The sequence below is a fragment of the Mirounga leonina genome, unplaced genomic scaffold, assembly GCF_011800145.1.
Source record: "Mirounga leonina isolate KUSES-001 unplaced genomic scaffold, KU_Mleo_1.0 Mir_170, whole genome shotgun sequence".
Lineage (NCBI taxonomy): Eukaryota > Metazoa > Chordata > Mammalia > Carnivora > Phocidae > Mirounga > Mirounga leonina.
In genome coordinates, this window is record NW_023270433.1 from 35341315 (window position 1) to 35365092 (window position 23778).

Genomic DNA, 23778 nt, shown 5'->3' on the forward strand with positions numbered 1-23778 from the left:
CTGAGGTCTTAGATGGGAAGATTGGGGATAAGCCCAAGACCCGAAGAGGAAGGGTCTTTGGGACGGTCAAATGTTCAATGATAGAAAGTTCTTAAGGAATTACTTGTAGGTGGGGAGGGGCCTAAGGAAGCCATCCAGCCAAGACCCCTCCATCTTTGGCCTTGCTCTGTACTCTGTCAAGATGAGTCTAAACTTCCAAGCTTGTTTTGGCTATAAGGAGGGAAACAGACAGAGCTCAGACATGGAGAGAGACCAAGTCTTAATGACTTCATTTGAAACCTTGGATCCAGACATGCCCAGAGCTAGATCTGCTTCCCGAACTTTTTGGTTATGTAAGCTAATGCATTCTCTTTTTTGCTTAAGTCATTCTAAGTTAGACTTCTCTATCTCTTGCAACCATGAGTTCTGACTAATTCTGTGGGGGAAAGACCAGCACATCAGGGCCAGCAGAAGATGCTGAACCTCTGAGATCTTCCCTTATTGCTCAACTCCTCCACCAGCCACCCTCTTCTGACATACTTAAATGCACTATAATACCATTTGACCCTAAAATATTTCTGCTTGGTGTGTGCCTCTTGCCAGGCTTTTAAATATCTAGAATTCTACAGCTGGGAGGAGGCAGATCTGGCCCAAACTTATATCCACTGCAGGAGCCACCCTACCAGCCTCTTGTTAAACATTTCCAGGAATAGGGAGCTTGCTACCTCACCAAGCGCTTGTTTCCAATGTTTCTTTTTGAGAGAACTTTTTTTGGGGGAGCCAAAATCAGCCTCCCTGTTACTTTTGTCATCAGTTCTGCCTCCTGAGCTACAATCATATAATCACCCTTCTCCCTCCTGTACATGACAGCTCTGATGGATGGCCTAAGTCTTTTTTTTTCCTCCCTCCCGGGAAAAGCTTTCTAGAGTTCCTTTTACAGACCTTATTTGCAGCCTACTCATCATTCCCACTGTTTTGCTTAAGCAGAGTCTCTCTTCAAGTGTGATGCTAGGAAGTGAATATAGTACTGGCAGCAAACTGGAGAGCCCGTCTCTTCACTGGGTACCAAGTCTCCGGGGCTTTGTTTGTAAGGAATACACTCATTTTGCCTTGCTTAAGTGAAGGGGTTTTTAATGCTAGGACACTTGGGGCAGGGAGGAAGCCAAATGGAATGGGGATTGCAGAACAGTGGCTATGCTATGACTGGGCTTCTGCAGACTGTTGCTGGATTTCGGATCTCAAATCACAGCCTCGCTGGGGACCTTGGTGACAGGAGTATGTGGGTCTTCCCACTCCTGCTCCTCCTGTCGCATAACTCTCTGACAGAGTTTCTGCTTCTTTTATTTATTCCTAATTTTTTCCTACTTTGCTAACTTGCTTCCTCATCCTCTACTGTACATTTTCTACTTCTGGTTTCTGCTTCCGCACAACTGCTTGACATTTTCTCCTCTGTCTCATGACCTCAGTTCAATGTTTAATTTTAGGAATAGTGTGAGCACATGTTAAAAAAAATTAAATAGAGGGGCGCCTGGGTGGCTCAGGCGTTGAGCATCTGCCTTCAGCTCAGGTCATGATCCCAGGGTCCTGGGATTAAGCCCTGCATCGGGCTCCCTGCTCAGCGGGAAGCCTGCTTCTCCCTCTCCCACTCCCCCTGCTTGTGTTCCTGCTCTTCTTAACTCTCTCTCTCTGTCAAATAAATAAATAAAATCTTAAAAAAAAAAAATTAAATAGAACTGTAAGGTAGACACCAGTGGTTCTCTGCCAGAAGTGACTTTGCCCCCCAGGACACATTTGGCAATGTGCAGAGACATGCTTAATCATCACAGCTGGGGAGCACCCCGAGCTATTGATCTATAGGGGGTAGAGGTCAGGGATGCTTCTGACCGTCCCACAATGCACAGGTCAGCCACTCACCATACAGAATTTCAGTCCCCAAAAGTTAAAAGTGCTGAGGTTGAGAAATACTAGAATGGGGGGAAAAAAGTAAAAGGCCATTCCCCCACCCCATTCCTACTTCCAGTTGTAGTTCCCAGGGGCACCTGCTATTAACGGCTTCTGTGTTTAAGTCTTCCGGTGATTATCACTGTATCTGTCAATAATATTTAGATTATTTAGAGCAAGGGGAGTCTGGGTATATGAAAACCTTGGTGAAGCTCTCCCTTCCACAACCCCTCCGACAACTCCAGCTATAGAGGAGGAACTTTAAATGGGCTCTGCTTCCTGGCAGAGAGAATTTCCTGCAGACAAGTTTCTGGAGAACACCTCAGAGCCAAGAAAAAGGACCTTCAGGAAGACACCAAGTCCCAGAAACAGCCGGCTTTCCAGGAACAATCAATGGCCTTGCTGAGTCTCTCCAGCTCTCTAGAAAACTAACCGGTGGATTGAATTTCTCAGCCTTTGAGGCCAGGAGAATGCAGACAAACCAGAGGGTGGAGAGACCTGCCAGAGGAAACAAATGAATCTTGGACTGAATGAGAGCCTGGGGGAGATAGGTGTGAAGGTCAAACACAAAAGATTTCCTTGAACTAGAAAATGTGATATCAGAACTAAAAATTTCCATACATAAAGCAAAGGAGAGGATGGTTACTGCTAAAACCCCCAAAGAGGTCCAGAAAATTAAACAGATGAAATATCTCAAAACATGTAACAAAAATATGGAGATGCAAATTATGTGGTGAAAGATGGGAGATTGAAACAGACTCAGGGGATTTAGTCTGCAAATTCTATGAGTTCCAGAAGAGGAACAGGAGAGGAGAGATCTTAATTAAATAATACACGGAATATCCCTGAGCTGAAGAAAGATTTAGCTCCTATACAGGTTAAAATTCCTGAACTCTATGGATAAGAACAATACCACACACATTTCCAGGCAGAAAGAAAGTTTGTTCTTATTTGCAACCCTGGAAGTTAAAGGACAGCAAAACTGAATGTGAGGTAATGAAAGAATAGGCCTGCAACCAGGACCTAGCGAAAGGGGAAAGAAAGATAGTTGAAGATTTACAAAAATCATTCAGTGTCTCATGTGAGAAATACTTTTTAGAAAAGGCTCTAATGAAACAACAAATGAGTTAGAACAGACTTCAAGATGGGGGAAGGTGAAGGGAGGAGAGAAGTCAGTGGGGTGCAGTGAACCATGATCTATATATTTTTATCTATATTTCTATATATGTATAACATGTCACACAAATGCTAAATACTCTTGAAACAGAAGGAACATGTTGTAAGGGAAATTCTAATAAGGACTAAATTATCTCAAAAAAACTCTGGAATCAGGTGGTGAGGATAAGGGGAAGGTGAGTGTTCTAGGATCTGAGGGGGAAGGAGGAGGAGGAGGAAAGGCTAAGTAATCTAAAGACCATATCTTTTTTTTTTTTAAGATTTTATTTATTTATTTGACAGAGAGAGACATAGTGAGAGAGGGAACACAAGCAGGGGGAGTAGGAGAGGGAGAAGCAGGCTTCCCCGCGGAGCAGGGAGCCCGATGTGGGGCTCTATCCCAAGACTCTGGGATCACGACCTGAGCTGAAGGCAGACGCTTAACGACTGAGCCACCCAGGTGCCCCCTAAAGACCATATCTTATTGAAATGGAGAGGAAGTAGAAGATAAGTAGAGTATGATGGAAATAGTTGTTCTGTTTTCATACACTAGAACAATCATGTGCATCTATTTAAGAGAAGGGCAAGGGATGGTAACTATGAATAGAATGACAAACTCCAAATTAACAAGGAGAAAATGGGATGAATAGCCATTCATTCAGTCCAGCAAAGGTAAAGAAAAGAAGAGTTCACAACACTGTTTACACATTTAAAAACAAGTAAGATGGAAATTAAATGTATCACTTGGTACAGTAAATACGAGTGGACTGAATTCTTCCATTAAAAGACTCTAAGACTGGGCGCCTGGGTGGCTCAGTTGGTTGGGCGACTGCCTTCGGCTCAGGTCATGATCCTGGAGTCCCTGGGTCGAGTCCCGCATCGGGCTCCCTGCTCAGCAGGGAGTCTGCTTCTCCCTCTGACCCTCCCCCCTCTCATGTACTCGCTCTCTCTCATTCTCTCTCTCTCAAATAAATAAATAAAATCTTTAAAAAAAAAGACTCTAAGACTGTTAGAAATCAAATTCTGGTCAATACTACTTAGAAAAAATATACTTAAAGCAAAGTGATCAAGAAAGATTCAAAATAAAGTCGTGGGAAAGGGATACCAGACAGATAAACAGAAAGCAGCGGTAATGCTGGTATCCAATAGTGATTGAATACATTTGTCAAAACATAGGATGATACACTTAAAATTGATAAAACTTATTGCATGTAAATTACAATAGAGTAAAACTAGTTTCAAAAAAGAACAAAATTATAGTATTTTCAAAATTTAAACACTGAATAAAAAAATAGTGAATACTGGATACCTTTTCATTACCCTGTATCATATATCCCCTGTATCATATATCCCCAAAATGCTATAAAGATAGAAAGCTTAAAAAAAAAAAAAAAAGAGGGGCGCCTGGGTGGCTCGGTTGAGTGACTGCCTTCAGCTCAGGTCATGATCTTGGAGTCCCAGGATCAAGTCCCAAGTCCCACATTCCGTCGGGCTCCCTGCTAAGCCGGGAGTCTGCTTCTCCCTATGACCCTCTCTCCTCTCATGCTCTCTCTCTCAAATAAATAAATTTAAAAATCTTAAAAAAAAAGAGTATTTATTTCAATAAATTATAGAAAGAACCAGAAACCAAAATTAATCAGGAAATATCAAAAGCTGACATGAATGAAATGGAGAACAAAAATACTAAAAAGCATGAATTTTAAAAAGTTCTTTAAAAGGGCTAATAAGGGGGATGCCTGGGTGGCTAAGATGGTTAAGCATCTGCCTTCAGCTCAGGTCATGATCCCTGGGTCCTGGGATCGAGCCCTGCATTGGGCTCCCTGCTCGGCGGGAAGCCTGCTTCTCCCTCTCCCACTCCCCCTGCTTGTGTTCCCTCTCTCGCCGTAGGTCTCTCTGTCAAATAAATAAAATCTTAAAAAAAAAAATAAAAGATAAATAAAAGGGCTAATAAAGTAAACCTCTTATAAGCACAAAGAAAGAGAAAAAAGAGCAAAAATAGACAAGATTAGTTCTGAGAAAGAAAACATGACAGAAGAAAAAAATTAAAGAATTATAAAAAGGTGCAACCTAAAATTACTCATCAAATAACGTGAAAATTTAGAGGAAATGCATACTCTTCAGGAAAAATGTAAATGACCAAAAGTGGCCCAAGAGAAAGAAGAATAGCTCAACCTACCTTAGAAAAAACTAGAATAAGGTGATTATAGACCTACTTTTGGAAAAGATTGCATTCAAAGGGCACCAAAGCTGAGTTTTATCTATTCTTTTTTTTTTTTAATTCATTTGAGAGAGAGAAAGAGAGAGAGAGAGAGAATGAGCTGGGGGAGGGCAGAAGGAGAAGGAGAAGTAGACTCCCCACTGAGCACGGAACCTGCTGGGGGAGGGCAGAAGGAGAAGGAGAAGTAGACTCCCCACTGAGCATGGAACCCAAAATTGGGCTCTGGGGCACTATCCTAGGACCCTGAGATCATGACCTGAGCCAAAGTCAGATGCTTAATGGACTGAGCCACCTAGGCGCCCAAGTTCTATTTATTCTTAAATAATGAAAATTTCTGGGTGCCTGGGTGGCTCAGTTGGTTAAGCAACTGCCTTCGGCTCAGGTTATGATCCTGGAGTCCCAGGATCGAGTCCCACATCGGGCTCCCTGCTTGGCAGGGAGTCTGCTTCTCCCTCTGACCCTCCCCCCTCTCCTGCTCTCTCATTTTCTCTCTCAAATAAATAAATAAATAAAATCTTTAAAAAAAAATAATGAAAATTTCCATGCCATTTAATCTAGTCAATACTATAGGAAAAGAAGAAAAGTTCCCATATTTAATATTTAGAGCCAGCATAATTTAATACAATTCCTAATAAAAATTCTTTTTTTAAAACTTTCTTTTTTTTTTTTAAAGATTTTATTTATTTGACAGAGAGAGAATGCAAGAGAGGGAACACAAGCAGGGGGAGTGGGAGAGGGAGAAGCAGGCCTCCCGCTGAGCAGGGAGCCCGATGCAGGGCTTGATCCCAGGACCCTGGGGCCATAACCCGAGCCAAAGGCAGACGCCCAAGGACTGAGCCACCCTGGCACCCCCCCTAATAAAAATTCTAAGTAAAAATGAGAAAGAGGAAAACTGCTGAAACATAATGAAGACTTTTTACTAAAACCTAACAGCAAATATTGTTCTCAATGGTGAAATATTAAAACCACTTCCATTAAAATAAACATTTAGACAGAGATGCCTGCTATTATTCTTATTATTTAACATATCTTGGACGTCTTACCAAATGCAGGAAGTCCTTAACCACATTTACATTTTTGTTAAGTAAAGGAACATATGCACAGGTTCTGGGGATTCAAGTGTGAACATTTTGGAGAGGCCCTTAATCTGCCTACCATGCTCTGTCTATATGGATTAGCACCACCTGGAGTCAGTGGATTAAAGTAGTGAAGATGGATATCACCTGACTCTCAGGGTCTCAGGAGACTTCCTTGACTTCTTGATGTGGGCTGGACTTCACCCAAGTTTACACAGATGAGCCCCTTTCCACACAGCAAACTCTTACCCAATGCCCTCATAGCTGGGCTCCCTCTTGTTGACCTTTACAACACAGAGCCCTGTAATACACAATGCAGAAGCTAGGAGAGAGCAAGGAGCGGGCTCTGGTGTCTGTCCTGGAGGTGCTCACATGATATGATGGCTATGCAAAAGCTGAAATGCATAGCACTGGCCTCTCGGCTCTGAAAAGCCCACAGGCTCTCCTGGCATGTGGGCAGGTGAGGCGCAGCCTGAGTTACAGGCATCCTTCATGATGTCCAATCTTGCAAGGTTATGTGAAGGTCAATTTTGCAAGGACCACATGTGACACACATGGGGAAGAAGGATCCCGCTTTCACAGCCTAGTCTGAAAAGAAGACATTGGAAGGGAAAGGAGAGCATCCTAAGGGGCTGTGTAACCATCACCAAAAGAGCTAAGGAGGACGGAGATGCAGGCCGGGCCTTCTTCACGCATCCGTGCCATTGTGGAAATGCAGTCTAGCTCACTCCAGTTGCATCGGGTGCCCTTCCTTCTGAAGCCTCTCCAAGGGTCCGTTTAGGCAGCATACCCATTGATTCTTTTTTTTGAGCACATACTGGAAACCTGGTTTGGCATTTTAACTGGTATCCAGGCCATGTTCACTTGTGTACTGGTTCTGAAAACTAGGGCATTATCTACAGTTTACTGAATTCCTGCAAATGTTCCTGCAACTGATCTACATACGCGCTGCCCCCACCCTCGTACACTACTCCAAGTACCCCTCCGCCCCCGCCGCCCCCAGCTGCTCGATATGCTCCCACTCAGGCTCACAGGCCCCAGAGGCCCCCAGGGAGCCACCAACTCTCCCCACCGTCTGTTATCTGGAGGAAGCCCTGATAGGGGGACTGGGGGAGGGTTGTTGGAAACTTTAATTAAGCAAGGATGGTTAACAGCTGCAGGGTCACCTTAGGAAACAGTGAGCTTGAGAAAAGAAATATTTCTATCATTTGTCCCCATGACCTTGTAAGACTTTTCTGCAAATGGCTCCTCATTCCCTGCCATGGAAAAAAATAACAGCCATCACATGCACCCTTCAGCCCACAGAATCCTCTGAGCTTAACCCTTCCAGCAGGCCCTCTCACATAGAAGCTCACCTCGCACAGACACCCCAATGGACCACAGAGACCTGAGGATGCATGTTCACACGTGCACACGCACACTCATGCATACACCTGCCTCTTCTCAGGTGACAAATGTGCTTTCCTACCTCAGTGGGCACTTTCTCTGCGAGGGTTGGGTGGTGCGGCCGGGCGGAGCTCTCAGCAGACCCACAGGGCCCGTTACAACCCCTCCACACACCACTACACGACAGCTGTTAGCACGCAGCGAGGACCTCTTTCCCCTTCCTTTTTCCTCCCCACAGGTGCGGCGTGTGAAGAGGTTCTGCGGGGGCAGATGCCACCCCCTGCAAGTGGGTTTTTTCCCACCCACATAGCCTGTCTTGTCTCAGCCTCTTCGCACCCGCAGAAGTAAGCCCTTTTGGGGTCATTGCTTGGTGAAAGAATGTTAGGGAGCACCTCTGAACCATGCTCAACAACCCTCCTTCCCCTGCCGGTTTCCCTTCCTTCTATCGGCCAGGCCTTCACCACCCATGAGGGCCTCGAGCCCCTGGTCTTCTCCCACAAACACCCCCTTTTTGCTTGGGGCTGGGTGTAAAGGGACAATGTTGAGACTTTTTAAGGGAAGAACTTTAGGTAAGTAAGAAAACAAAACAAAACAAAACCAAGAAAATATCAAAACCTCAGGTCCAGAGTCTGTGAGCTCAGCATCCAGTGCTTTCCTTGCCTCCCTTCTAAGAAGCCACTGCCCTTCTTCATCCCCATTCAACTCCTTTGCTCACCAGCCCTGACCCCCCACAAGGGTGTATAATGGCTCAGTGCTGCAGGTTTTTCCAAAGGCGCACAAGCTTGGGGTTGTCCCTCATCCTCACCCCCAGCCCAGGCCTATCCCCAAGCCTGTGCCTCCCGGACTCAGCTTGCTGGATCCAGCTCAGATGTCTGGACACAGGATGCTATGAGTCCAGCAGGGGGCAGGATGGGATGAGGAAGGGGCTGATTGGCCAAAGGTGTGATCAGGAGGGAACAAGGCTGGACAAGGCCAGGGAAAGGCTGTGAAGAGGGAATCTCGGGGTGGGGGGGGGTGGTTAGAGAAGAGAAACAGTGTGGTCCCAGATCCTCTGCATCCTCCAAAGCGCTGTCACATTCTCAGGAAGGGCTTTGGAGTGAGAACCTCCCTGTGTGTGAGATCCTCAGCAGTTCTGCAGGACTACAGCAGGAGGGGAGCTGGGTCTACCCTGAAAGCCTCCAAATTGATAGGGAAATGAGCTCCACCAAATCAAAGGCCCCTTTCGGGGAGCCCATACCTGCCGGGAACCCCAGGATGATGAGGAGCAGAGGCTCCACACTAGGATCCCCCAATATGATGGGGAGGATGGAGCTCTACTGTGGGAGATCCTCTGGGTTCAGCTGGGCACAAAAGAGCTCTGACAACACATGGATAAGCCCGTGGACATAGCAGCCAAGAGAAGAGCATAGGGCAAATCAGGGTAGATGATCAGGAGGACATGCATTTAGAGTGCAGCACTGCCAAAGTGCGTGTAGGATGCATGAAGGGGGAGCACAGGCAGGACGAAGGGACAGGCCTAAGTAGTGATCCAGTGACACCTCCAGGCTCTACGCCTATGTTCTGGACCTCAGTTTCCCATCCCCTGTCCCTCTGGCAGAGGCTCAGGGATGCAATCTGCTTCACTGAACCCATCTGTCTGACACTTGTTCACATCTTCCTCTTTTGTAACTAGAAGTCACAGGGCAAAGCACTAAGCTGTGCAGTCACAGGAGGAACACAGAGCCTAAGAGTGTGAAGGGACAGAGGGGACAGTGTCAAGAGAAGCTTGGAGCTGGTGGAAGAAGGGGGAGACAGGTGGGAGCAGAGGTGCTCAGGGCAATGGCAGAGGCCATCACCTATGCAGACCTGCGATTCGTGAAGGCTCCCCTGAAGAAGAGCATCTCCAGCCGGTTAGGACAGGGTAAGGGTGAAAGAGGCATCTCTTTGATTTTGCATCCCCAAGCTCCCTCATGACCCCACCCCCACCTCACCTTTTCTCTCCTCTCCAGACCCAGAGACTGATGAGGATGAGGAACTCACCTATGAGAATGTACAAGTGCCCTCAGTCTCAGGTGGGCCCTTGAGCTCGGCTTCTTCTGGAGTAAGGGACAAAGCAGGTACGGAGAGTCCAGAGGATGTATCTTTGACGGGGTGGGGTGAGTGTGGGGTGGTGTGTGTGTGTGTGTGTGTGTGTCTTGAGCTGGGACTCCACGGTATTCTTGAGCGGGCGGGGGGCGGCGGGGGAGACACAATCCCTGGGAAAGGAGGAGGGTGCTTAGGAAAGAGAAGAATGAGCCCTGGGTAAATGGGAACCAAGGAAGAATAAAGCTCCCCGGGGCAAGGTGGAGGTCCCAGTGGGGAGAAAAGGGCTCCTAGGAGAGATCAGGGCAGCCCCTGTGGAGATGAATTCGAATGGGAAATGGGGAGTCACGGGACAGAGAAAAGAGGGTAGGGGAGAGGGATGAGAGCACTTCTCGGGAGAAGGTTTGGGGCAGGCCGATGGGGGTTGCTGCGTAAAACCTAAGGGGAGACCCAGGAGGGAGAGGAAGGGGCCCCGGGGGAGAGGATGTAGTAAGACCCAGGAGAGACACAAGAGTCCTGGGGGAGATGCGGGACTCCGGAGAGTGAGTGCTAAGGGTGTCCCAGAGCATCTCAGGATGTCGCAGAAGGCTTCTCGGGCCAGACTGGAGGGGGAGAGGTGGAGGGGGAGAGGGTGGAAAGAAGGGGAATTTCCCGTCTTCAAACTGGACTTGCTGCGGGTCCTCAGGGCTCCAGTCAGAGCAGCCAACTGCTTCCTGGAGCTCCGTGACGTCACCAGCTGCCGGGAGGCTCCTCGCGGGTGAGTACCCAGCCCTCCCCGCCTGCGCGCGCCCCCGGCGCCCCAGCTGGCGCTCGGGCACGCGGAGCGGGGCGGGGCGGGGCGGGGCCTCGGGCGGGGCGGCCTCTCTCACTCCGCCGACCCCGCTACGCCGCGCGGGGTTGACACCAAGTACGGTGCTGGCGCGGTCCCTCGGGGCTGGTGCTGGGCCCGGCGGTGTGCGGGTCCGGTACCGAGAGTGAGCCCGGGAGCAGCCCTCCGGACTGCCTCTTTGACCCCTATACCCATATGTATCATTCCCACAGGTTGACCCAGATCCTCCCTCCTCCCCCTTTACGGTGGTCCCCATTCACATACCCCCGTCCTCTGTCACCATCTGAGATTTAGTTCCCATCCTACCAGGTAGCGCCCCTCAATCCTTACCAGTAACGATCCCAGCCCTTATTCTGGAACATCTTCCTTCCGCTACCTGCGGAAATCCACTACCCCACAAACCCCACCATGCCGGCACCACATCCTCTGAGGGTGCTCTTTCCCATGAATATCCCCCACCCACCCAGCCCCTCAGTCTCTAAACTTTCCTGGGGCTCTCTGCCCTTCATCCCACTGTCTCCCGAAGGCCGCGCAGCCTGTACGCAGTACCTCTTTCTCGGCCTGCTCCTCACCTGCCTGCTGTTAGGGGTGGCCGCCATCTGCCTGGGAGTGCGCTGTGAGTATGGCTGCTCCCCATTTCCCACTTGCCCCAAGCAATTTTTTCCCCTACTCTCCCCCAATAGCTGCCCTTCCTCTGGGCAGGGCCCAGAGTCACTACCACCATATCCTTAGCTTTTCATCTAGTTTCTAGCCAGGTCTGTTTTAGAGTGTGGTGTCTTCCTAAATTTTCTTTGCCTAATCCAGTACCTCCTTAAGCTTGAGGCAGTCAGATCTTATATTTCAGCCTGTTTTGCAAAAATTTGCAAGAATCAGAAAAAGGACTGATGCTGAAGTCTCAGGGCACCAGGGCATGGCTCAAGAAGATGTCCTCCAAATCTCTCATTATGGTCGAACAGATCTGCAGGTGTCTCAGCAGCTCCAGCAGACGAACAGTGTTCTGGAAACCACTAACAGCAGCCTGAGACAGCAGCTCCTCCTAAAGATAACCCAGCTGGGGAAGAAGGAAGAGGATCTGCAAGAGTCCAGGAGGGAACTAGCCCAGAGTCAGGAAGCACTACAGGAGGAACAGAAGGTTTGCCAGGCTACCCAAGAGCAGTTACAGGCCTGCTGGTCTGAGAAGGAGAAGACAAAGGAGGCCTTGCAAAGTGAGGAGGTGCAGAGGATGACCTTGGAGCAGAGGCTGAGCAGCATGCAGGACACATTGAAGCCCTTATTCACATGCCTCTCAGCAGGTATCCGCTCTGGGAGAGGAGAGATGGGAGGGTCTGCTCTGAGGGATGGATTGAAGTGAGGAGACACTCGTGGCAGGGGTCTATCTTTCAGGGGGCCATTGAGTTGTTGAGGGAAGGGATAGCAAGTGAGAGTGGTGGCCAGCAGAGAGGAGGATCAAGCTGCTTTCTGGATTTAGGGCGGCTCACAGAACTCTCAGGCAGATCCTGAAGGAGGAAGGAGGGTGGCTGCTGGAAATGCAGATCACACTGTCCAAACCGCCAAACTTGGGTCTCTGCCCTTGATATCAGTGTCAAAGATCTGGGAACCTCCTGAGTTGGGACGTGGAATTGGTTGTTTGCACATTTTTCTAAAGAGAGGGTCTATAGCTTTAATTATTTCTCACTACATCTGAGATTCCCCAAGGGTTAAGAATTACTGATTGATGAGGTGCGGTGTGGCGGTGGGGCAAGGTAGCTGAAGCTCTCAGGTGTGGGTGGCACTCACAATGAGGTGGGTGGGGGTGAGGTGGGGGAGGGAGCTGGGGTGGAGAGTTCATCTATTTTGAAGGCAGGAGCCCAGGCAGTATGTGGGGAGGAGGGAGGGGGCCATAGAAAAGGGGAGAGGCTGTGCAAGAAGCAGGCTGAGGTTCAGGCAGGGAGCCAGGCCCAAGGTGACTGGAATGTTCATGCACCGGTTACCTATGGTCCAGGTTCGGCTCCGTCTAGCTCAGGGGGCATCGGGAGACTCCTCAGTACCCCCCCCCCCCCCCCCCCCCGCAGGCCATTCCCTCAGCTGCACCCCAGACCTCAGCTCTTCTGCTGGAAGGCTGGTTTCAGACCTCCACTCTGACTACAACTGCCTCCTCCAGGCTTTCCCCACACTTCTTCAACCTCATTGATGCCTCCAACCCACTGTCTCCCATTTCCTCCCTTTGCCTCGGCTGTCACTTCTCTGTCTGCCCATCTTGGCTTCTGGGGCCCATCACTTTAGCCACTGGCTCCTTTGTTCTGTTGTCTTTCTGGTGCACCAGAGTGGCAATACCTCAACTCTGGATGAATTCCCCCCTTGCCCCTGCCGCACCCAGGTGTGCCGTATTGTGCTATCATTCTGCTTAGCGCCACCAAAACTCTAGTGTCAACCTCAGCCCGTTCCTCAGTGCCGCCTGGCAGCTGTGCAGTGGTTGGCTTGCTCTCCGGGTGAGCTCCTTAGCCTCCCATCCTCTCGCACTTTTAGCAGGTGCCCTGCTCCATCAAGATTCCCTCCATTTTCCACCACCGAGTCCATTCTCATTTCTGCCCACCCCCATCTTTTGCAAGGGTCACTGCAATGGCTTGCAGCATCATTTCTCCTAAACATCGCTCTCCCCCTCCCCCCATCCACTTGTCACGTGGCAGCCAGGGTAATCCTTTAAAAACAAAAATCTGATCATGTCATTCCAGTTAATTAATTACATCAAAAGTTATGGCATACATACTATACATACGTCCAAGCACTGTGCCCAAGCACTTGGGATATAGCCAGTGAACAAAACTTCTCTATGTAAAACCCTACATTGACTTACTCTTCCTTGTAATATGAAAATAAAAAAATCCTTAGCCTGGCTTCCAAGGTCCCTGCCTACCTTTCAGCATGCCACTTACCCTCTCACCCTCTTCCATTTGGCCGCACTGACTTTGTATCCTTTTAGTTGCCATAGGACAGAAATTCAAGAGGGTAGCCGGGTGAGGACAAGAGACAATGTAGACAGAAGAGAGGGAGCTGGGGAAGGAAGGAAGGAAGGAAGGATCTTCGAGTGCCGCAGGTAGGACTCCTGGAACAAAGCAATGAGAGAGGTGGGCTGCGATCAGGAGCACAGATTGGGGTATGGGTTGTGAAAGAAAGAGGGATGTTTCTTGCTTAGAGACAGGAACTGAGGAACAGAGCAGAGGCAGGTTTTTGGGTGGAAGGGAAGGAAAGGGAGAGAGTTCACATCAAGAGTCTGACAATTTCAGCAGAACAGCAACCAAGGTTATTACTTGTAGAAGAGTGGTGAGAGGGGAGGAGGTGGCTAGCAGCTTGGAGGGTGTGATCAAGTTTTGAATATGCAGCGAGGAATGCTTTAGGGAGCGATTGGGATGATTAAGAGGCCAATTGAACACTTATGGGGGGCCCAGGTGAGGTCAGCCAAAGTGTGGGGGGGAGACTGCAATCATTCAGAAATTGGGAATAGTATCACCACCCTATTAAAATAAACCTCCTAGACTGTTAAGGAGTGAGGTTGTGAATATTAAAGACTTTTACTAAATATGAATAGGAATGGCATTCCCAGGGGATGCCAAAGACAGATGGCAAAGATGAAGGGCTAGATGTCAGTGAAGGTGCCGGGACTAGACCAAGGTGGGCACTGTTAGCAACCAGACTGAGGAATCGTCACTTTCATCCCAAATGAGGAGAACTCCCTCCTGGGTCTGGGCTGTGCTGTCACTTTCTTTCTGGTTTATAGATACCTGTTGTCCGGTGGGATGGATACTGAACCAGAGGAGCTGCTTTTACATCTCATATACGGAGAGAAGTTGGGAGGAGAGCCAAAACCACTGTAAATCTCTCTCCTCTGACCTGGCCGCATTCAGTGACACTTCTTATTCTTTTTCAGTAAGCATACCTTATTCACAGACTGTAGCGGGTACTGTTAGGTAAAGGGATAGATGTCATCGAGTCAGGAACAGCAGTGCACACAGGGCACACGTTCCTTTGCCACGCAGCTTCTCAGCGCAGTGCTCCAGGTGCCCCCTACCAACCGGCCGGTGTTGGCACGAGAGTCAAAGCTCATGAACCATCTTTACTTGAAACTGTTTCTCATCTCAGCTTTCTGGTCACCTTCCCAGGGCTGCTGAACAGCGTCTTTGATTCTCTTGGCCTCTCAGGCAGAGAGGTCCCATATCTGGTGGGCTGGATTGTTGGGATTGGCTCCTTATGACCAGAGCAGCCCATGGAACGACTCCCCTTCAAAGGCTGGCAGAAATTCTTACCCAGCTGGGAGGTGAACTGAAGGGCGAGCCTGCATCTACAACCTGGCGCTTGAAGGCCGCAGGGACAGGTCACCGATGAGCTGATGTCTTGTGCCAGTCAGACATTCCTCTTGTCAAAGCTCAGAGACCTCCCTGTAGTGCTCATTTTCTTCCGTCGGCCCACGTCCCCTCCTCCCTACACCGCCCCCCCTGCACTGGAATATTTCTCATCGTTCTCCACATACCTCTTGTCTCTCTGAATCTCCCCTCAGCTTACAAACTCCAACAGTGCAAGGAAGATGTTGACACAAATTAGTCCGCCTGGTTCATTTTGGGCTGTTTCCAGCTTTAAGAGGTTGCAGCAGGCTGATGGTAAACAGGTCTTTCGGTAAGTCTGTTAGGACTTCTGGACATATTCAACTCCATAATTCCTTCATAAAGACATAGTAATGAGATTCCCCTCCTGCTCCCAAAGTTTTGGGAGGTCCTGCTCTCAAAACTCTTTCACAAGTCAATATTGTAATTGCTTACTTGTCCATTCCCTTTACTTAAAACTCTTTAGGACAGTCTTCTTTTCTGGCCCCTTCCCAGTACCTGGCAGCCCCAGACACTTTTTTTTTTTTTTTTAAGTTACTGAGTTGGGACCTATGTCATCTTTCTCTCAGAGGGAGAAGCTGAGGCTTTAGCTAGGACTTCACAGCTCATGAACCCTGGCATTCTAACTTCCCATCTCTTGACAAGGCTACCCAAACTGAGGTGGCACTTTCTCAGTCAGGGCCTCTTGGGGCACTATAGTTGCCTCAGGGAAGTGAGGGAGCAGTGGGACAACTCTGACGATCAACTCCAGGGACCCTGAAACAGGGGAGTCATCTCCTATGTTCCCTATGGAGTTTCCATCTTTAATATCTTGGGTGATTTTTCCCTCCCCTGGTCCTGAAGCCTCTTTGAGTTAGAGTAGACATCTGTCCCTGAACCATACCCAAACATTGCCCTTAGGCAGGCAGGGCAAGTTAGAACTTCATTGTGTTTAATGCAGGGCAAGAGGAGAGAAGGGAGGGTGGGAGAGGAGGGGCAGGGCTTAACCCAGTTCTACCTCGCCAATCTATGTATTATAGTCAAAGCTCAAGATGTTACAAGGTACAAAGCAAGTGGCTAAAAATGCAGTGGGAGGACTGTACTTCTCGTCATCCCTGCATCTGTGAAATGGCAGCTTTCAAGCATCCAGATCCAGATAGGGACCACTTTTCGCCCTGAGTTGGGTAAGCATGACAAATCGACTGAGGCATGGGAGTTGGGGACGAGGGAGGGAGAGGAACTCAGAGCAAGGGCTCAGAAGCCAGGGGTAAAGCTTATTCCTGAGCGTGACGGTTACCTCTACAGCCTTCAAGGTCTTGGTCTGCTTATGTAAGGGGGGTCCTGGGGTCGGGCAGGAAAGGTCTGGAACTGAAGGGAGGCTGGTGATGTGGCTGTCCAGGGAGGTGGGATGAGCTGGACAAATGTTCTTAGTAACAGTCAACTGCAGAGCTCACTGGTGCTTTACTCTTATAGGTACTCTTGCCAACAAGAGCCTGTACCCCTCACCGCTAACTGCAGTCTGCAGGCCCTAAGATCATCTCCCTCCAGCGTCCCGTCACTCTGCCTGGGCAGTGCCCAGGCAAGGGCTGATCCATGCCCAACACTTCCAGCCAGCCTGCTGCCTGCTTGAAATCCTGCCCCAGAAACTGGACTGTTCCTGGGAAACGGGTGAAGAAGTCGTTAGATTTTGGCCTCCCCAAGAACTTCCTATGGTGGAATTGCAGGGGGGTGGAGGAGGGCGCATGGACTGAGTGGATAGGGGCAGCCCGGAGCCAGCCAGGCAGTTTTATTGAAATATTTTTAAATAATTGCACGTGTTAGTCTCATGTGTCAGCAATGCTTTGTCTGGTTCAGTGATCGCCCACAGGAGAGCAAGCCCAGGGGCTGGATAGGAAACGTTCTGTCCCTTGAATCCATGCTGAGGTTCCCCTACACGGGGATAAGAGCCGGTCAGCCCATCTGGGGCTGGCACTGTCCAACATGTGTGCTCTGTCCTCACGGGGCTTCCTGAAGGCCAAAGTTGGAGGCCAGAGACCACAGGCCCCACTGCTAAGAGCGCGCCCCGGGCAGCTGCAGGCCGGGTGTGGGAGGCTTGGCGTGGTGCCCTCGGTGGCAGAGGAGACTGCCCGCCTCACAGTTCAGGTTGCGGTAGCGGGCAACAGCTGGTGTGGGGCGGGGGCACATGGACAGGAAGCCAAAGCTGAAAGGGCCAAGACAGCAGCCGGGGCAGGGCAGCCCCTCATCAGACTCCCGGGGAGCTGAAGGGGGCGGCGAGGGTTCTGTCCGCTCCAGGGCTGCTGCCCGGGGCAGGCTATGCTGGGCCCGGTTCCATGGCTCCCCAGCCCAGCCTTGTGGGGAGTTCACCACAACAGCTGGGGGGTTGTTGTTAAGGACAGGTCCTGATCTAGGGGACCAGGGCTGGGAGGCTGAGGAACAAGTGCTGATGAAGTTGTCTGTGGCCACGGCCAGGGGCAGCTGGGGAGCTGGTCCTGGGGGTTCTGGCTCAGGGCTACTGCCCTCACACTCCATTCTTTCTTCAGCCGAGGGGCCCATACTGGGAGGGCCAGGACCTGGCAGTGCTGTCTCCATACGTCGGGGGAGCTCAGGGGATGATGGGAGCGAGCGGCAGCGACGGGCAGGTGTCCCCGGGTGGATCAGGGTCTCTGGAGTGGTCACCAAGGGCAGCTGCGTGGAGGGCAGTGGTGATGGTGGAACAAGGGGCAGGGGGCCGACTGGCTTGCTGGGTGTGTCCAACAGCTTGATCTTGCCTCCCCGGAGGTCTTCCCGGAGTGAGAAGGGGTTGACACGAGTCAGATTGTCCCCCCAGTTGGGGGGTGATTCTGGTGACGGGGGCAGGAAGAGGTCTGACCGGCTTCGGGAAAGCCGGGGGTCTGGCCTAGGAAGTGTGGCAGAGGGACCCCCTCTTGAAACAGACCCTGTGGACAGAGAAGTCTGTGGTTACTGTTCTCAGCATTGATCATGGCTCCCTGAGGCCTCATTATTCACCAGGAGGCTGGTGGGACTAGAGCTTACAAAAGGGAGTCCCATTGGGTACTTTGGACAGGGGGAGATGTCACCTCTAGCCCTCCTTTACCTCTTCTTTCCTTCTTCCCCTCCCTTGGCTCTATTATTTGAAAATATCTTATTTTATGAAAATATCTTTCATACCCCCACATCCCCCAACTAATAAATACACTTAGTCTTAATCCCCTGAGTTCTAAGGAAGAGGCAGAAGGAATTCAGTTGGGTCAAGGTCATGCTCACTTACTCTGATTGTGTGTCAGGGGAGCTCTGGTGAGGGGGGCTGGCTCAGGCAGCTGCTCCAGGATCCATTCCAGATGCTGGGTGATTTCGGTGAAGGGAGCACGAGTTCTAGGTTCCATCTGATGGGTAGAGACAGGGACAGCTTCACTCAGTACTCCAAAAGAGGGTCCCTATGTTTTCCTCCCACCACCTGGAACAGGAAAGCCTTGCCAGCTGATGGATGGGGGTGGTGGGCAGGGAGAGAGAGGCTCTTACACTGCAGCAGTGGATGGCCAGAAGCAGGAAGGGCAGTGGGCAGTCATCCCCTACCAGGGTCCGGAAAGCAGGCACATCCAGGCCAAAGTCCTGTGGGGACAGAGAGGAGGGGCCTTCAATTCAGCTTTCCTTGGGTTCGCCTTCTGCCCCCCAGTCAGGACCTCAACCTCCAGGGAACCCTCCTTGGTTATGAGCTGCCCAGTCTGGAGCTCCCCCTTATCAAACCTGGAGACATCATTCACCTCAGTTCGGGGTAGGTAATCTGGGTCCGCAGGTACTCGTGCAATGAGCTCACAGAGGACAATCCCAAAGGCAAAGACATCAGCCTGGGGGAGGAGACAATGTCAGCGGGAGTAACTGATGGTTTTCATGTCAGAATTTTGTCAGAATATGTCAGAATTTGGGGGAAGTCTTGATAGTTTTATGCGTTGGAGGGGTGCCTATGAGGGGGCAAGGGGAAATTTGGGGGTCTCCTAAATATTCAGTATGGCTGTTATAGAACTTGGGATGGGGCCTTATAAAAGTATCTCAAGGGTCTCTGGAAGGCCTTGGAACCTGAAGGATTGATGTCTTACCTTCTCATCATACAGCTCACCCCGCAACACCTCTGGAGCCATCCAGTATGGGGAACCTACCACAGCCAATGGCTCCTTTCTTGCCCCTTCCCTGCAGGGGTAGGGGCAGAGTGATCAGAGACACCCCACTCAGATAACCCCCCTAAACAAAAAGGGATGAGGTCAGCCCCCTCCCCACTCCAAAGGAAATGTCTCTGGGGGCTTCACTTAGATAGGGACTTTCTAGAAAGTTTGGGGGGGCCCAGGGGCATTCACCTCACCTATACACAGGAATCTTTTCAGCCAGCCCGAAGTCACCCACAACAGCCGTGAAGCCTCGGTCTTCCCGTCGGATCAGACAGTTCTGACATACATATAGCCATCACCTTCTGTTCTCTGATCTCCCAGTATATACCCCAAAGCCCTGTCACTCCACAGTAACCCCAACCCTCTCTGATCTCCCAGTTCTCCAATGCACCCCAATCTTTCAACATCATCTATCACTCCAAACATAGCGTGGTACTCAGCCCCTCAGAGCTCCCCCTCACCCCAGTCCCCATTCTCCAGGGCCTTGCTACTCCGACATCCTAACAGGTCTACTATCCATATTCCAATATCTATGGGCCGGTTACAATGTAATAGCCTCAAATCCCCTTTCATGCCTCCACCCACCTGGCCAGCCTACCTTGGATGTTAGGTCTCGGTGGAATACACCTTTGGCATGCAGGTACCGCAGGCCGCGGGCAATGTCCAGAGCCAGGCGGAGCCTGACAGGCCAGGATAGGGGTTCTGGGGAGCTGAGCAGCTGTTCCAGGGTCCCCCCATTCATATACTGAGGCATAGGGGAAGAAGGGGAATGAATGTTAAGGTTTCCGCCGGTACTCTAGGTCTCCCACTTATAAGCCAGGGGACACTGAGGAGAAGGGATCACAAAGGTCAGAAGGGTAAGTCTGTGCTCTAGGGTCCCCCACTCATATTCTGGGGCTGTCCTGTCCAAGACATGTGCAACTATTTAAATTATTAAGTTTAAATAAAATTAAACATTTAGTTCCTCAGTCACACTGGTCATATTTCTACTGCTCCCTAGCCACATGTAGCTATAGAACATTTTCATCACTACAGAAAGTTCTATTGGACAGCATTGTTATAGCGCATATAGAGAATGTGACCAACTGAGGCATTTTATTTGTGATTAGCCCAAAGGAAGTTCAGGGAAGCCTCTCATGGGAGGAGGTCCTGCCACCTCTCAGTATTCCTCTGTAGATGCACTGGGCGCTGACACTCTCTCTCCCCTTGGTGGTGGTGGGGGTCCCCTCCTTCCTGACCCATCCTCACCTCTGTAAGAGCGTGCAGCTGCCCCTGGTGCACACAGACCCCCATGAACCTGGAAGAGGATGGAGAAGATAGGAGGGTAGGTTGTAAGAGTCCAGGCCCCTCTACAGTTCCCACTTTTCCCGCGGGATCTTTCCTCTTCTCCCAGCAAGCTTCTCAGCAAGCGGCTGGGGCCGCTCACCTTAGGATGTTGGGGTGTCGGAGCCGGTTCATCAGCTGCACCTCCCGTAGCGTGTTTCCCCGGTTACTGGGGAGTCTGTTCATTTTCAGCACCATGACTTGCCCTGACTGTCGGTGCCTAACCTGGGGGCGGCATAGGCTGGCGAGTCCAGGGCAGACCGGCCAGGTCGCGCGGGTCGTCCGGGTCTGGGCCCCCTAGTTCCAGCCTCCCGTCTAAGGCTCGGTCCCGCCCCTCTGCTGATCCTACCTTGTAGACCTCAGAGAAGAATCCGGCCCCGATCTTCTCGGCGCAGTGGAAATCGTCCACGCGCGCCAGGCTGGACACGGCGCTGCGGAGAGCCCGGTAGGAGGAGGGGCGGCCCCGGCCCGGGCCTCCACCCGTGCCCCCCGGTCCTGGGGGCCCCTCCCCCGGCGCCTCTCCCGGCCCTGGCCCAGGGCCCCGCAGTGGGGGCCGTTCCCCGGCCATGGCCGGGCCCCCAGCCCGGGCCTGCTTCACATGGCAGGGTCCCCGGGGCCCGGGCAGGCCGCGCTTGCCATGGGCGTGCGCCCAGCCGGATCCGGGACGCCGGGGCTCCTGCTCCCGCCCTGGAGAATGGAAGATCCGCTGAAGATCTGGGCCCGCCCCCGCCGCGCCGGCTTGCAGGGCCCGGGTAGACGCCGCTCCGCTTCGCTCTGCGCAGGGACTGGGCCTGGGCCTGGGCCGGGCGGTGGCGGTGTCTCTTCTGGGCGCCGCCGGGCAGGCGGGCGGGCGGGCTCCCCGCAGGCGGAGGCGGGCTGGCTGGCGGGCGGGCGGCGGGCCGCGGCTCCGCTTCGCCGCTGGGGCTCAGGCTCCGCGGCCTGCCGGGGGCGGGGCTGAGCCGGGCCTCCGCTTAACTCCTTCCAGTCCGGCCCACGGGCAGCGGCCACGCCCCCTCAGGTACGCTACCCCCAACGGGTGGCCGCGACACCCTAGGCGAATGCGTCTGGGACGTCGGGGCCAAATAAGTTCTGGCCCGAGCTGAATAACTGAAGGGAATTACGGGCTGATTGTGCGTACGCGCCCCTCAAATGTCTTTTAGCTGCCCTGGGAGTCCTTTCTCTCCTCCCACCCTCAGGCCACTGTCTGAGGACAGCCGGGCTCAGGAAGCCGCCGGATTCCTGGGCTCCGTGGGCCAGCAGGGCAGAAAAGTAGACCCTTCAGGGTCAGCCACAATCGGAGGTAGCCCAGCAACCTGCCTACCTTCCCGGCCTCCGCTCTGGCCCAGCCTGACCATTTCCCAGGTCTCGACCCCTACACCTCTGGATTCCCTGACACTTTCTCCCTTCTCCAGCGGTTGTGGTGCCTCAGGCCTGTATAGTGAGCCCGTGGCCAGTCCGTCCCTGGTGTGGCCTACACCTCCTTACTCCATCCCGCCTCCCTCGAATAAAGTACAAAGAAAGAGAGTATCCGCCCAGTGACCACCCAGCCTGAACCTTCCTCTTACTCTTTCCTCCAAACGGCCCTATCTCTCTGCAGAGAAGCCTCCACCTGTCCGGAAGCCCCTCCTCCTGTGGGATCCCACCCCTTGGCAAAACCCCGCCCCTCCAGGAGGCCCCCCCTTCGGAGACCCCTCTCTTCCTCAGTGAGACCGCCACGTTCAGAGGGGCCGTTCCTCAGTACGATACTGCCGCCGTCAGTGTGTACCAGAACCCCTCAGTGCGACACCCCTCCCACACAATGAGACCCCACCTCTCAGAGTGACTCCACCAGTCATTGTGACCCCTCCTCTCAACGTGACTCCTCCCCTCAGTGTGGCCCAGCCCTTATCAGTGTGACCCCTCTCAGGAGGTTCCGCCCTCCACCTCGTAGGAATCCGGTCTGCCCCCTCAGGCTGGAGGAGGAGCTGCAGCTGGCCTCTTTTAAGTCGGCGCGGGGCCCTGCATGCGCACGCACTGTGCACCCGCCGTACCCAACGCTTCCGGTTCTCCGCTGGCTCCTCCCCCCGGGCGTCGGCGAAATAGCCAATTATCGCCAGGGATGAGTGACGTCGCTCGATCCGACGGGCGCCTCCGGGGCAAGCGATTGTGGGCAGCACTGAGCAGCTTGCCACCTAGAGGCGGAATGGAGGGCGGCGGGAGTGGAGGCTGCCGGTCTCCGGAGGGAAACGGGCTGCGACACAGCTTGAGGGAGGAAGGCTGAATTCTTTTCAAAAATTCTCAAGTACTGCATTTCTGTTTTTGTGGTAAGATGGAAAGGAAATTTATACAAGCACAGTCCGCATCCGTGTGGGTGCTCGCCTAATGACAGAGTCCTGGCCGGTGTTTATGAGAGATGGAGCCGAGTTCTGTTTAATTGTCCAGGGCTAATGAATAGAGAAAAAGCAATCTTAGATTACAAACGGTGCCTTAGGGTGGAGAGGAGGCCAGAGGCTGTGCCCGTGCACCGTGCAACAGAAGGTTTCACACAGCTTTGGAGAGAGAGTGGGAGAGATTCACTATCGTCCTAGAGCCAGTGGAGACGGGCCAGTCTTGAGAACAACATGTGCCTGGGCCTTGTTTGGTCTCAGCAAAACACTCATTCATGACCTTAATGTTAGCATCCACAACTATTTAATTTGCAAGTTTGATTTCTGTAGTTGTATGAGATCTATAAACACTAGGAATTTATACTTCATTTTGTTAAAATAATATTATAATAGATAATTCACATATATCTGACCCTTTATCTAAATTTGAGAGTTACTATCGTTTGTGGTAATAATTCCAAGCAGAGTGGCCAGGATCCTGTTGTAGAAAGATCACTGTGGTTGTCCTATGGAAGCAAGGAGACTTGCCAGTGCTTCAGTCAGGAAAGGAGGAGAGACTGAACTAGGATAGGGATAATAGGGAAGGAGAGGAGGAAACATTCAACTAATACGGGAAGGCTTGCTGATTGATTTAGTATCCAGAGTCAGTCAGTTCAGTGGAAAGAAGGAGCATCAGCCAGGATTTTTTTTTTTTAAGATTTTAATTATTTATTTGAGAGAGAGAGAGAGCACAGTTGGGGGCGGGCAGAAGGAGAGGGAGAAGCAGACTCCAGCTGAGCAGGGTGCCTGATGCAGGGGCTTCATCCCAGGACGCTGGAATTATGACCTGAGCAGAGGGCGACGCTTAAACGACTGAGCCAACCAGGCGCCCTGGGGCCAGATAATTCTTTATTGTTAGGTGCCTGTCTGTGCATTGTAGAATGTTTAGCAGCATCCCTGGATGCCAGTAG

General features: G+C 51.5%; 2 protein-coding genes across 3 annotated transcripts; one reads left to right on the forward strand and one right to left on the reverse strand.

Annotated features, from left to right (window-relative positions):
- Window positions 1-9493: 9493 nt before the first annotated feature.
- On the forward strand, window positions 9494-16649 carry CD72 (CD72 molecule). 2 transcript variants are annotated; one of them, XM_035016364.1, is made up of 9 exons: window positions 9494-9655; window positions 9744-9851; window positions 10502-10573; window positions 11172-11261; window positions 11602-11937; window positions 14400-14548; window positions 15177-15292; window positions 16020-16163; window positions 16453-16649. In XM_035016364.1, exons 1-8 carry the CDS (start codon window positions 9574-9576, stop codon window positions 16156-16158), a joined length of 1092 nt encoding a protein of 363 aa, XP_034872255.1. In that variant the 5' UTR covers window positions 9494-9573; the 3' UTR covers window positions 16159-16163; window positions 16453-16649. The 2 variants fall into 2 exon arrangements, with proteins under 2 accessions (XP_034872255.1, XP_034872256.1); XM_035016365.1 differs by lacking the exons at window positions 14400-14548; window positions 15177-15292; window positions 16020-16163; window positions 16453-16649 and adding an exon at window positions 13605-13718.
- An 86-nt stretch (window positions 16650-16735) lies between these two features.
- TESK1 (testis associated actin remodelling kinase 1) lies at window positions 16736-21341 on the reverse strand. Its single transcript, XM_035016363.1, has 10 exons — window positions 20812-21341; window positions 20566-20687; window positions 20388-20436; window positions 19738-19884; window positions 19334-19416; window positions 19074-19164; window positions 18741-18824; window positions 18499-18588; window positions 18248-18362; window positions 16736-17915 (listed from the first exon to the last, which is right to left on the reverse strand). The coding sequence occupies exons 1-10, from the start codon at window positions 21028-21030 to the stop codon at window positions 17029-17031; spliced, it is 1887 nt and encodes a 628-aa protein (XP_034872254.1). The 5' UTR covers window positions 21031-21341; the 3' UTR covers window positions 16736-17028.
- Between the last annotated feature and the right edge of the window lie 2437 nt (window positions 21342-23778).